The following is a 13,659-nucleotide window of genomic DNA, read 5'->3' as shown; positions in this document are numbered from 1 at the left end:
CCTGAGCCCTGCAGCTTCCCCACCGGCTGCCCTGCCCCTGCCAGCGCCCCTGCCCATGGGGCCCCCTCCCTCACTGCCCCCCTCGCTGTCAGCCCCGCAGATGAGTGAGCCATAAACAGTCCTTCACGAGACATTTTTCACACGCAGGGCCACATGTTAACAGTTTTTCTTTATTTACTGCCTCCATTTCCTCTTTGTTCCAGGAACTTGTCCTCCAACTTCAAGCTGCTCATGATTAGGCAAAAAGGCCTCTAATCTCCCCGATCTGATTTACCGTCATTGAGAGCAGACGCTTCCCGTTACTGGCCCTGGACCTGGGAGCATGGACAGCTGAGCTGTGCCGGCTGCCGAGCCCAGCCGAGCCTCCCCAAAGCTGCCCCGCCGCACACACCGCCTTCCCAGCAGCTTCCTCTTCCAGTAAGAGCTGGGCAGCACAGCCGGTCACGTCACAGGTGAAGGGCTGGGGGGAAGAGCAGCTGTGGGGCCCTGGGCCAGGGACCCCTCCCCATGCCTGGGGCGGCTGCCCTAGGACAAGGTGGGCTTTGGAGCTGCTTTCTTCACTTGGAAAGGCTCGGTGGCTGGAGCATCCCTCAACATGGCCTTTGCAGCCACTCACCCATCCACTCCCACAGTGCCTAGTGGGGTGACTGGTGGCCCTGGGGTGCCCACGCTGGGGAGAGCTCCCATGCATCCTGGCTGTCCCTGTGTGTGACTCCAGCAAATGCTGAAGGGTGGCTTCAGAGAGCTGAGGGACAGCTCAGGGCTCTTTGCTGTGCAGCCCCCATAGCCCAGGCAGGACCTGCAGCCAAGCAGGGGCTCCTTCACTAGGAGGTGGCCACATCCTCTGCAGGACCGCGCAGCGTGGCTGGGTCTCCTCCGCAGAGCCCCTTGTCCTTCAGCCCCACATCTTTCTCTGGGTCTCTGGGCTGCAACCTCCCTCGAGGGTCTCCCCTCACTGCGAGCACACACAGAGAGCTCCCCCATCTGCACGGGGCCCAGTAGGGCCATGGTGGGGCTTGGTGGCCATATGTGGGGCAGCCAAGCTGAGGACACAGTAGTGTGGGCAGTGGGTGGGCAGTGCCAATGCCTGGCCAGTGGCTTGGCTGGCAGCTGGGGGCTTGCTGGGGGCTTGCCCAGGACCACACTGCGCTGTGGCTCTGCAGCCACCACCTGCCCACACCAGCTCCTGTGGTGGGCTGAGCCTCTGCTCCGCTGGGCTGAGCTCCTGCTCCAGCCGTGCCTCCCCGGGGCTAAAATTAGCAGCTGAGGCCTGGCTGGGGAGCTGGGAGTGGAGCCCAGACCCCACCGCGGAGGATCGGGTTTCCCCCCTCCCTGCCACAGGCCTGGCAGCCACTGGGGCTGATTCCCGGAGCTGGGCCCCCCCTGCCACCGGCCCCACCGGCAGCCCCATCCCAGCCCTGCCAGGCCCAGCTGCTTGCCCTGCACTGCAGGAGGCTCAAGAAGGGTTGTGGGATGGGGGGGCACAGTGCTGTCCCTCACCAGGCTGGGGCCGAGCCCTCTGCCCCTGGCACACAGGACTACCCTGGGACAGGCTGGCAGTGAGCTCTATTATCAGCCTCCCAGTAGAGCTGGTGGCTGCAAGGGGAGCTCTGTGGGGATGGGGCTGTCGGTGGCTCAGGTGGTGCCCTGGGGGTCTTGTGCCAGGTGTCCAGGGCTGGCTCAGGACCGGGCAGTGACCCTGACATTCTCACCATGAGCTTGGGGTGTTTTCCTGCCAAGCTGCCTTGGCCCTACAGCCACACTGTCCTTGCTGCCTGTGCTGCCCACCCTGCCTGCCCTCTGGGCTGCCACGGCTCGTCCCTGTAGGCTGGCGTCCTGGAGGGTCCCGGTCCCACTGGGCCGGGGCAGCTGCCATCCGTCACCCCTGAGGGGCCGGAGCCGCGGAGGCGAGCGGTTTCCCGCTACTGGGAATGGCAGGGCGACGCCGGTTCCAGGCTCAGCCGGTCCGGGTCGTGCCCCCGCCCGCCGCACTCCCGGTGTCCCGGTGCCGGTGCCGTGTCCCCAGCTGCGGCACGCGGCGGCCACCGTTCGCACACGGCACCGGCCGAGCTTCGGCCCGGGACAGAGCCCCGACGGGCAGAGTCCCGGGGCTGCCACGGCCGTACCCGGTGCGGGAGCCGTGGGCTGCCTCGAGGAAGCCCCGACGGAGCCCCGCGTGGTCCGGAGCCGGGACCCGGTGGCCGCACGGTCCCGGCCGGTGCCCCGTCCCCAGCCCGCGGGGCCGCGGATGCCCCCCCTCCGCCGGCAGCGACTTTTCCAGTAAAACCGCCGCAGAGATCCCGGCTTCCCGACAGGCCCGGCCTCCGCGCCGGGGGGGCGCCGGCCGCCCTTAACCCTTCCCGGCCCGACGGGCGGCTGCGGGCCCGGGACCCGGGGCGACTGCGCCCGCCCTGCCCGGCCCGGCCCGGCGGCTCCGGGGACCTGCGGGGGACTCTGTCCGCCGGGTCCGGGGCGGCGATGGCCCTACTCCCGAGAAACAGGGGGTCCCGGCGGTCCTGGCGGTACCGGAGGCTCCAGTGCCGAGGCAGCCTGACCCGCGGCACACCGGGAGCCGGTGGGAGAGACCCAGCCCCCGGGGGCTTTCGGCCTCAGCCCCGGCGGGGTCCGGCTGTGCCGGGAAGGGGCCCCCCCCAGCCCACCTGCCCCCCAAAGGGTTTTGCTTCTCAGGGTGCAGCTGAATAGGGGCTGGACCCTGCCATAGGGCAGAGGGACCAACTATCCCAAGGGCCAAGGAGCTGGAGAACAGCCGGGGGGAAAAGCCCCTCTGCGCTGTACCCCAGCGAGGGCTGGGGGTGGGTTAGGGCCCCGGCGCTGTGGGGATGGGGTGGCCGTGGGGTCCCTGGGAAAGCCCAGATGCTGGGGCAGCTCTGGGGGCACCCTGGGAGAGTACTGGTGGCAATGACGGCTCAGGGCTAGTGGCTGTGCCAGCTCCACAGCCCTGCTCAGCACTGCGTGGGGACACTCTGGCTGGGTGGGCAGAGCTGGGGCTGCCCAGGCACCGAGGGTCCGTGCTGAGAGCTGTGCAGGGCCGTCCCCACTGTGCCCTGCCTGCCTCCAGCTGCTGCACTGGCCGAGCCAGGGCTGAGGTAAGTGCTGTAATTGTTTTCTCTGTGGCCCGAAATGAATAATTGAGAGGTCTTTGAGGAGAATTAATTAGCCCGTTTATTGGCAGTAAATGCTTTTCTCCAGATGATGAAATAGATCCTGAGCCACACGTGGGGCAGGCGGATGCAGGTCGCTGAGGCTGCTCCAGAGCTCGTGGGTGCCAGTCTGCAGGCCAGGTGTGCCGGTGTCCCGTGCCCACTGTGGGCTCCCATGGCCTCCCAGCAGTCCTGCGTGCCCGGAGCTCACTGCATCCATGGCCAGTGGAACCTGGCGTGGGTGGGAGCCCAGGGCACCAAGGGGTGAGCAGGGTCCTGTGGCAGTGTGGGAGCCCTCTGCCCCTGTCATGCCCATGTGGCTTCCTGCTCCCCCCCCAGCTCACATCCCATCCTGGGGGCTCTCTGCCTGTGCAGACCCTGATGTGTCCCCTTGTGTCTCCTTTCTTGTGGCTGCCAGGGTGGTGCCAGCTTGGGGCTTGTGGCCTGCACCTCCTCCTCCTCCTCCTCCTCCTCCTCACCTCCTCTTTCTCCTTCTCCCCTGGGCATGAGGTGAAGGGCCCTGGATAGCCAGAAATGCTTAAACAAGGATTTCCTTGTTGCTGCACAAGCTGTTTGCCTTCTCCCAGGCCAGCCGTTAATGAGGTTTGGCAGGAGGCACCGTCAGCCCCAGCCATTGGATTTCTATAAATCAGCCTGGAGCTGATGCTTGGGGCTGGGATGGAGCTGCTTGGCTTCGGTGCATGGGACTGCAGCCTATGGGTCATGGTGAGACCCTCTGGGAGTGGAACATCCTGGCAGGGTGGAGAGGGGCAGAGGCTGAGGGGGCCAAAAGGGGACAAGGGGGCTGTGGCTGCTTCCCGGCAGACAGGTCAGAGTGTCCACTTCCAGGAATGGTGGAAAATGTAAAGCAAAAAACAAAGCAGCTTCCCACAGCCTAGGTGCTGCTGTGTCCTGATCTTTCCCACATTCCCACCTCCCTTCCCCAGACCTGGGGAGGCTGTTGGATGGTCAGAACTGGGATGGGGATGGCTTTGCTCCCCTGCCCGCCTGCCTTGGAGTGGGGACGGTGGCTGTGGCTGTGCATCCCCAGGCAGCCTTAGGCATGCAAAGCGGGCCAGGCAAATCACCCAGGCCCCCAAGAAGCATCGCTGCAGCTGGGGCTGGTGGTCACTGCTGCAGGTGGGCCTTGCTGGGAAGCAATGCCATAGTGGCAGGGCTGGCATGTGGGCCCTTTGTACTGAAGCCGCTGCAGCAGATGTGCTGTCTGCTGCTGGCACAGGGACACTGCCAGGGCTGCAGGTCCTGTGGAGTGCCAGGCTGCTGCTTCCCACAGGGACATGGGCTGTGCCCAGCCAGGACCCTTGCTGAGATGTCCGGAGTGCAGCAGGGAGCAGGTTCCTGTCAAGAAAGGCCTCCTGGGAATGGATGCTCAGGCATTCTGCTCCCGGCAGTCCTGTGTACAGGAAAGGAGGCTCTGGGAAACAGGACCCTTATCTCTGGTTTTCCACAGCCATGTGTTCCTGCCGTGGGCAGCCGGGCTCCACTCTCCTCACCGGTGGGACAGTTTGTGAACTGGCACAGCCTGTCTGTGCTGGGCTGGGCTGGGGGGAGCAGCAAGTGTCAAAGGTGATGTTTCAGTTCCTGCTCTGAGTGTGCTTCCCCCTTGTTCAGAAACCCCTCTGCTCTTGCTTGGAAGGAGAGTTTCTGCAGTGTGTGGAAATCAAGAGGATCCCCAGCCCCAGCATGGCTGTGGGGCTCCTCCAAGTCACCGCTGGCTGCTGGAAAAGCTTCAGCCTCCCTGCTAGTAGCCTGGCCTATGGCGGGGCAGTCTCCAGGTCAGTGGTGTCCCTCCAAGTCAGCAGTTTCCCCACACGGTGACCCCACAGCAGGACAGCACCAGGATAATGGCGGGGGCAGTGAGCAGGGGCTGGCAGGAGCTGTTCCTCCGTCTGCAGCCACACACCTCCACCCTGCCAGCATTCACCACTCTGCTCCCGTGTGCCTGGGGTACTACCAGCCCTAACAGGGGTGGGATGTGCCCAGTCAGAGGAGAGGGAAGATGATGCTGCTCAGGCAGAGCCCCTGCTGTGGCTGGAATCTGCCACTTCCCCTCTGTCTGCACCCACCCGTGGGTGCGAGTGCAGCTGGAGGCTCTGAACAGCAGCAGCAGTGTGGTGCTGAGCATGGGCAGCACCGGGGAGCCCTCAGTCCCCCAGGGACCCGCTCATGGCTGGGGCAGCTCTGGGGGGCGTGCACAGCTCTGTGAGCAGGCACCTGCACCGTGCTGGGAACCCAGGTTGGTCCTGGCCCTGTCGCTGCTCTGTCAGCCCAAGGGCCCTGCTCCATGCCAGTCTCTGTGCCAGGGTGCCTGTGCCCACACCCCTCGGCAGCTGCAAGGCTGGGGCTGGGAACAGGAACCCCAGCGGGAGGTTGTGCAAGGAGGGGGGACCCGGGAGGGCACGGCCAGTGTCGAAATTCCAGTTCTTACAGAAAAGCCCCCGGGCAGAATTCCTGACAGGGGTGATTCATCCCCAATGGAAGCGATGACTTTGCCTCTCCAGTAAACACTCCTCAGCCCAGCAGGGTGCCACTGCACCCTCCTGTCACCCACCCGTGGGATGACCTTGTCGAGGAGGGCACCAGGGTGGTGGGTGGGTGGGAACCGCTGGGCAGCAGAGAGATGGGTGCCAAGGGCAGAACTGAATCTCTGGCTCCCTGTCCCGGCTGCCATCCGAACCTGGTGCAGGCCAGTGCTGCTGCCAGGTGCTTTGGGGGGCCCGTCCCCCGCCAGTGAGGGCACACGGGACAGCCCTTTCCAGGAAGCGTGTGAGGGCAGCCAGGCTGCGGAGTTCCCGACAGCAGCTCTGGTTTTAATAACAGCAAATCAATGGATGCCCGATTCCGGCCAGAGCAAACTCCTGTGCTTCCTCCCCGGCCTCCCCCACCGGTGGCTTCCCTGCAGGGCAGAATGACCCGGGTGGGAGCCCCAACCCTGGCCACGGCACGTGGGGCTCCAAATGCTGATGTCCTGTGCCTGCCCACCCTGCCTGCTGCACCCTGTCCCAGTGTGCTGCCTCCACCAAGCCTCACCGTAGGGAAGGGAGGTTGGGGGTCCTCGGTGCCCCTGCCCCTGCTGTGCCCAACCCCCATGGAAGTGCTGCCCGTGGGGCTGCTCTGTGGCCGGGCATTCCCAGCTGCTCCAGCCGCTCGCTTCCCCAGCCCCGTGCTGTGATTCCACCTCCTCCCCGCGGGTTTGCACAAACCTCCCGCTTGCTTTGCGCTTGTTTTGAGAACAGATTAGTCATGGCTCTGAGCTGGCTTCCAGCAAACGCACAACAGCACCATGGAAAAACGAGAACAGCGAAGTGATGACTCAGCAGGGCTCCTGCTCCATCCCTGGGGTGCCAACTGTCCCTGCTCCCGATGGCCCCGAGCACTGGTGGGACCACCCAGGGATGTGGCAGCTGGGCCAGGGCGGGTGGGCGACGTCAGGAAAGAGTCAGGGGCAGTACCTGCCTGGAAGCTGCAATGGTGGTGTCAGGGTGGGACATCAGGTCCCTGGGGGTGATGGACCCTTGAGTACAGCCTCCTTCCCTTCCCCTGCCCCCTCCTCCACCCAGTGGGTGGGGGCTCCCCTCTGGCCCGCCGGCACCTTGCTGCCCCAAACCCCCACTGCACGGTGGCCGAGCATCTCTCTGCTGGCAGCTCCAGCTCAGTGCCCAGCAAGGCTGGTGGGTGCTGGAGCTGCTGCAATGATGGGTGGCTGCCAGGACCTCACGACAGGCTGGGGATCCCCGGCTCTGTGGGCTCAGAAGTCAACCCCAGGCACCGGGGCCTCCCAGCCAGCACCTGCGTGCCAGGGCCGTGCCAGTGACGGGAACTCCTGGGGCGGGCCCTTACCGTACCTCACACCTTGCTCCACAGCCCTTCCCTGCCCTGCCTTGGCCGGCTGCCTGGCGGCACAGAGTGCTGCCAAGCCTCCCTGCCAGGTGGCTTATTGTGATCCCATGGTGCTGGACACCAGCTGGTGTTGGCTGCCAAGGATGAACAACGTAATTGCTAGAATTACAGTAAAGTGCTCCCATTCCCACTCATTAAATGCTGAGACAGGGTTCCTGGGTCCTTCTAGGGAACATCTGCTCCAGCTGTGCCCTCCACCAGCCACATGCCCCGTCCTCACCCACGCAGCACTACTGGTGCCCATTGCCTCCCACTTGACTGGCACAGGCTGGAGTTGTTCTCTGCTGACGGCCCCTGGAGCCATGGGACAGGCAGAGCCCACCAGGCTGATGGGGACATTCAAGTCCCCCAGTACCATGCACTGGAGAGGAGGTGGCATGTGAGGAAGGCAGAGCTGGACTGCAGACACAGGGTCCCACGTCTGGGACCCCCATCCCCAGCCACGTGTGTGGCACTGCCATCACCGGCTCCTGCGCCGGGGCTGAGGCCAGGGCTGATGTGAGGCCAAGGGATGGTCCAGGGCTGGGGTTTGGCACCTGCCCGTGGCTGTTCTGCCAGGGTCATCTGAGGACTCTGCGCTGTGCTGGGCGAGTGCACCCCAGGCAGCTGGCAGCCTGCTGCCAGTGCACCCACGGGGACTCCCGTGACGTGCCACGTGCTCAGCAGTGACCGCAGTTGGTGGTGGGCACCTCACTGCTCCCTGTGAGTGCGGGTGCAACAGCAGTGAGGCCCTGGGCCCGTGTCCCCGCCGGGCAGCGGAGACCTGGGGCTGGGGGCCTGGGACAGTGCAGCTCATGGAGCTGCTGATGGAAGAAGTGAGGACTCCACAGCTGCTGGCTCTCTAGAGCTGGCCACGTGTCTGGCTGGGGAAGCAGCAACAGAGTGGAGTTTCCATGGGGATGTACACAGCCTGCTGGGCTCGACTGCATCCTGAAATACTCCCAGGCCTGGACAGGGGGTCCTGCTGCTGCCCCCTGCTCCCCACCTGCTTGCAGCTCTGCCTGGCCCTGGGAGAGCCAGGGCCAAGCCAGACCCCATGACTCCCCAGGCCACCAAGACTCTGGGCCAGGTCACCATCAGCTGAGCTGCTGCTGGGACAAGTACTTGGAGCCGTACCCCATCTGGGCTGAGACCCAAGAGGAGGGCCAGTAGTGGAACTGTGGGGCTCCAGGAACATCATGCTGCAGCTCTGCTCCTCCTCCAGCCCAAGCAGCTGTTACCCCTAACAAGCCCGCAGCTGGGGCCGCCAGTGCCGACCCCAAGTGATGCCGTAGAGCCCATGCTTGTGCTTCCCAGCAGCAAGATAGGAGCAGACGTCCCAGTCCCTGTTCCCAACCATCCCTGTGGCCCTGGCCTGTGGAGGAATTGCCACGTAAGGAGCAGGTGGTGCCATTTACAGTAAATCCCCAGCTGCTGCACAGCCCTTTCCTGCATCCTACTGGGAAATGTGGCAGTAGACGTGGGAATGTCCTGGTGCTGTGGAGCTGAGCAGGAGGAAGTGAGTGAGGGGAGCGCTGCAAGGTCGGCGTGTTTGTGAGCTCCCTGCTTGGCTCTGCTGCCCTAGTGCTCACCAGTGTTGCTGCCCACTGCCGCCTTCCTCGGGGTCCCAGTGCAGGGCTGGGGAGTCCTGCTTCCCTGTGCCTGGCTGGGTTTTGCCTCATGGCTGGGGGGACTGGCAACAGAGCCGTGGTGTCAGCTGAGCCCTCCACTGCCCTGCTGCCTGCCATGCCAGGAAGACTGGCTATGGCGGTTTCCTGTTTTGGATCTGCAGAGGCTGGTACACACCAGAGCAGGTTTCCTGCACCCCTGACCCTGTAGGGTTCAGGTTCTCCATCCCAGCGTACACTTCCTTCTTGTGCCAGTAATGAGCCAGCGGTGTGATGGGAAGCATCAGCAGCTGCCCAGCACTTCATGGGGAGGCCAGGCTGAGGCAGGATGAGGGGTTCCAGAGGTTGTGGGGCAGCCGCCTGTCCCTTCCTGACCCCTCTCCTGTGCCCCTGCACCTCCTCGGGCTCTCATTGGGCCTGGTGCTCTCACCTTGCTCTGCACGGCCACCATCAGCGTGGAGGAGGTGATGGCACTGGAGACAGGCTGCACTTACAGATGCACTGAGTTCTGCAGCTGTAAGAGAGACCCGGGGTGTGGGGATCTACAGGACCCCAATATCCCAGCCCTGCTCCTGGAGCCCTGCCCAATTCCATCTGGCTCGGGGCACTGTCACACAGTGACAGGATCTGATGACCCCGAGAACTCTTTTCCCATCCAGGAACCCTCCCAGGGGTGAGCTCAGCTGCCCTGGCCCTGCTGTGGGGCAGAGGGGAACTGGCTGCGGGACACATTTGATCGGCTGCTTACGAAATGCGGGGCCAAGTCCGCTTGGCTGCTCTGGAGCAGGCGAGAGGTTTCTGAAACCTTGGGCAGGGATTTGCCCAGCAGCTGCCATGTCACTGCTACCGTGAGCTTGGCTTTGTTCCAAGAAACCCATGGGGCTGGTGCAGCTTCCCGGACTCTCGACTCAGTCGTGGTTGCAGCACCGTGAGGGAAGTGGCCCTCAGACAGTGGTGCCAGGGCCCTTCTGGGAAGTGGAGAAGCCAGAGCTGTTCCTGCAGGGATGGGAAGGCTGGGGTCTGGCTGGAGGTCTTGGGCAGGGCCACTGTGGGCAGCCTGGCAACCCTCTCTGGAGTCAGCTTCCCATTCTGCCCCACCATGGGGTGCTGTGAAGCCCTTGCCTGCTGGGGAGGGCTGAGGGTGCTCATAACCTCCCAGGGCCCTGGTTCCCCCTCCCCTTCTGCGCCATGTCCTGCCCAGGAGCAGTGATGCTCTGCAGGGCAATGCTCCTGCTGGCTGGGGGCTGCTGTGCCCACAGCGTTGCTCCCACACCATCCCTGGCACAGGGTTGGAAGTCACCAGCACTGCTGGGAGCCCTGACATGGGGGATGTGCCTCAGCAGGGCCTGGCGGGCAGCCACCCGTGCGCGTGGACATTCCTTGCATAGCTGCAGCGGGTGCCCAGGCAGGCCATGGCGCTTCCTGGCAGCCTGTGTGCCATGGCCCTGCAGAGCAGCACCAAAATAGTCACTGGGACTGTGCCATGGCCACAGCCCGAGCTGGCACACTCACTATCCCTCTGCTCTGGGGTGATCCCTAAGGAAAGCCTTTTCCCAGCAGCTGGGGGTTCCCCAGAGGTGGAGTATGGTGCATGATGCCAGGCATGATGCCCACAGTGCAGGGCTGTGGGTGCCAGAGGGGCTGGGAAGCACGGGGCGCCTGGGCACAGCCTGCTCCTCACAGCCAGGGGCTGTGGGAAGGTTGTGGAGGGCTGACCCCTTCCCAGGGGATCACCCACATCTATAGATGCAGCTCTCCAGCTGGGCACCGTGCTGCACGCCAGTGAAATGGAGCTGCAGGTTTATTCACATGCCCACCTCATACCCTCAAGGAGCAGGGGCCAGGCACTCCTGAAGGCCAGGAGATCCCTGTGGGCATCCTCTCCCTCCTCCTCCTTCTCCTGTCATACCCTTCCTTGGGCATCTGTGCCCGGCTCAGAGTCTGCACAGCTGTGCTGTGGGGGTGAATGTCCTGAGCCTGCCGTGCTCCCAGAGGAAGCACCACATACCCTTCCTAACCGCACCTCTCCATGCCTTGTTCCCGCAGCTCCTGGTCCCGGCACGTGCCCAAGCAGGGCTGGGGGCAGGCAGGACTCGAGTGCTGCACAGAGGCTGTGCCACCAGCTCGGCTCCTCCATACCCGGGGCCATGGGCTGTGTCCCGCCATCAAGGGACTGTTTGTGGTTGCACCACGTGCGCGAGCCGGGAGCGGATCCCGTCCCCGCGGCTCGGCTCAGACATACCTGAGTGCTGGGGCAGCGCTTACGCAGACAGAGGGGCTGAGTCACTGCGGCGGGATCACCCGGCACGGACAGCGGCTCCAGGAAACGGCACTTACGTGGTGTAAACACATCCCGGCATTGTGCCTGGGCCGAGTGGCCCCGGGGGTGTAAGGGAGAAATCAAACCAGATCTGAGGTTTTTCATTAAAAAATAGTGCTCTTTATTATAAATTATGGAAACATTTCCTTTCTGAATATAAATATAAATATGTGCAAAGTTTCATCTGAGTTTGGTTTTGGTTGAATTTTCAAGCATGGTTTTGCTCAGCCCTCAAGGCTGGAGGTGAAGATGGAATCTTTATAAAAGACAGTGATTCACGTTGGCCTGTAAACATCCCTTTGGTTAAAAAAAATAATAAAAATTAAAAAAAAAGCCAGAAAAACCCAACCACTTCTCTGGGTGGATGCAGAAAAGCACTCATGAGACGACACGCTCCAGGGGATCCTCCTGCCACGTTCCTGTGGGAATCGGTGCCGCACGGAGCAGCGTGGCCGGGGTCTGTGGGAGCGGCTGGGCAGAGGTGGGGTGCAACTCCTGGTAGTAAGGGCCTGGGGTGCTCCTTGCAGACACGGTTGTGTGGGATTCAGCAGCATTGGGATGTGCCACTTCCCCTCTGGCTTCACATCAGCAGGACCTTCATCACGCAGCGTCACCAAATGATGTGCAGTAACCCAGATTGCGGGGCAGGGAGAATATTAAGGCTTAGTCCCCTGGAAAACGGCAACGAGGGAACAAAGGCAGCAACCTCCAAGTCTGGGGCCTGGTGTGAAAAGAGCTTCCACCCACAAGGAGGCAGTAAGAGGTAAAGTACAGTATGGGCAAAAAATGCCTTCCTCTTAAAACCGAGGAAAAGCGATCAGGCACTCCTGGGCTCCAGTGCTTTCAGTTCCTGGGGGCAGAAGGGGCTCTCACCAGGACACCCCCAAGATGGGGTTGCCGAAGTGCACGTTCCTCTGCGTCACAGGAGCCATCCTGGCTACCCGAGCCCACAGGAGCTTTGCCAATGGGCTCACTGTAACTTCCACAGTCCGGCTGGAGCCATCCCCCTTCCCTGTGGAGAGGTGTCATGCTTCCTCGGGGGTCCCCCCAGCACCAAAGGTGCCCAGCTATGCTGGCCACAGCCCTGGGCCCACAGCGGCTTTCCCCAGTCCCCCTCCTCTCCTTCCCAGAGGGAGAGGCTCGGCGTGCCCTGTGAACTCCCACGCCGGTGGGGCATTGTGCCTGTCCCTTGCTCTTGTGCTTGTAGCATGTGACCTTGCTCTGCTGGCCCCTTAGAGGGGGGCATCATACTGGTCCAGGAACTCCTTGATGGGGGCCGGCAGCTGAGTCATCTTTTCATAGGAGTCCAGGTGCCCGTTGACGGTCTTGCGGCACAGGTGCTGCAGGGTGGACACGCTGGAGGAGAGCGGGCGGCTCAGCACCAGGGGGATCTTCTCGCCACCTGAGTAGATGTAGTAGGTGCGCTTGGGGTGCAGGGCCCCCCCCGGCTGCTCGGGGACGGCGCAGGGTGCGGGTGGCATGTAGTGATGGACCAGCTTGAGCACGCAGTCGAAGCGGGGCACGGGCTGGCTGCTGTGGGGGTCACTCTGCAGGGAGAAGCTGCCACCCTCACACTGGATGCGCAGGTTCTTGGTGCCCGACTCCGTCTTGACGCTGAGGGTGAAGAAGTGCCGCTGGTCTGAGCTGTCCCTGATGAGGAAGGTGCCGGCCGGCTCGGTGCTCAGCAGTAGGTTGGCCTCGCCGCCCGTCACTGTGCTCCAGTAGAAGCCACTCTCCTGCAGCTTGCGCACGGTGTTCACCACCAGCTGGTACTCGCTCTTGGAGCTGAACGTCTTGAGGCGCAGGCTGGTGTCGAGGGGGTGGCTCATCCCGGCAGCGGGGAACTTGCTGTGGGTGACCATGGCGCAGGGAGCCAGCTTCGCGTGCTCGGGGTGCTGCTGCCAGCAGCAGCCGCTGCTACACCATCACCTGCGGCAGAGACAGTGGTGAGCCACGGCACCTCGGTCCCCGACTCTCCCTTCCCGGGAACATCTGCACCGGCCAGGTCCCTGGCTGTTGTCCCCCGGCATCTCCCGATTCTCCCTTCCCACAGCACCGGCACCCCCGCTCTCCGGCTCTCCCTTCCCGGGAGCACCGGCAGCTCCCGTCCCCGGCTCTCCCCTAGCCAGGGGCTCCGCTTCTGCCGGTCTTCTGCTCTCACTGCCTGGGGGACAATGCTACCTCCGGCCACCAGCTATCGCCCCGCTGAGGCACCACCATCCGCCGTGATCCCCTTCTCTAGGCAGCAGCGGCAACCCCAGTCCCCGGCTGTCCGTTCCCAGCAGCACAGGCACCCCCGGCCCCGGCTGTCGCCCCGTCGGAGCGCCAGCATCCCCTGTTATCCCTCTTCCCTGGGCATCCCCGGTCCCCGGCGATCGCCTCTCCGGAGGTACCGGCATCCCCGGTGCCGGGCTGTCCCCCCTCCCTCTCCAGGACCCTGTCCCATCCCTCCCGAGGCCGTACCTGGGGCGCGGGAGCCGGTCCCGGCTGCGGAGCGAGACCGGCGCGCGGTGGCAGAGCTGCTGGGGTGGCCCGGGGCGGCCTCTTATAGCGGGCGCAGCGCCCGCCCTCGGGTTCCTGGAACTGCGCGGCTTCTTGTAACGCGGCGGCGCCGCCCGCGCCCCGCCCGGCCCGGCCCGGCCCCCCGGCA

General features: G+C 64.0%; 1 protein-coding gene across 1 annotated transcript; it reads right to left on the bottom strand.

Moving 5' to 3' along the window:
- Positions 1 to 11,106: 11,106 nt before the first annotated feature.
- SOCS3 (suppressor of cytokine signaling 3) lies at positions 11,107 to 13,579 on the bottom strand. The gene is made up of 2 exons (XM_032706675.1): positions 13,473 to 13,579; positions 11,107 to 12,938 (listed from the first exon to the last, which is right to left on the bottom strand). The coding sequence occupies exon 2, from the start codon at positions 12,869 to 12,871 to the stop codon at positions 12,242 to 12,244; it is 630 nt and encodes a 209-aa protein (XP_032562566.1). The 5' UTR covers positions 12,872 to 12,938; positions 13,473 to 13,579; the 3' UTR covers positions 11,107 to 12,241.
- Positions 13,580 to 13,659: the final 80 nt, after the last annotated feature.

Source organism: Chiroxiphia lanceolata, chromosome 19 (assembly GCF_009829145.1).
Source record: "Chiroxiphia lanceolata isolate bChiLan1 chromosome 19, bChiLan1.pri, whole genome shotgun sequence".
NCBI lineage: Eukaryota > Metazoa > Chordata > Aves > Passeriformes > Pipridae > Chiroxiphia > Chiroxiphia lanceolata.
Note: the sequence above shows the minus strand (reverse complement) of the source record. Positions and strands in the feature narration are given on the sequence as shown.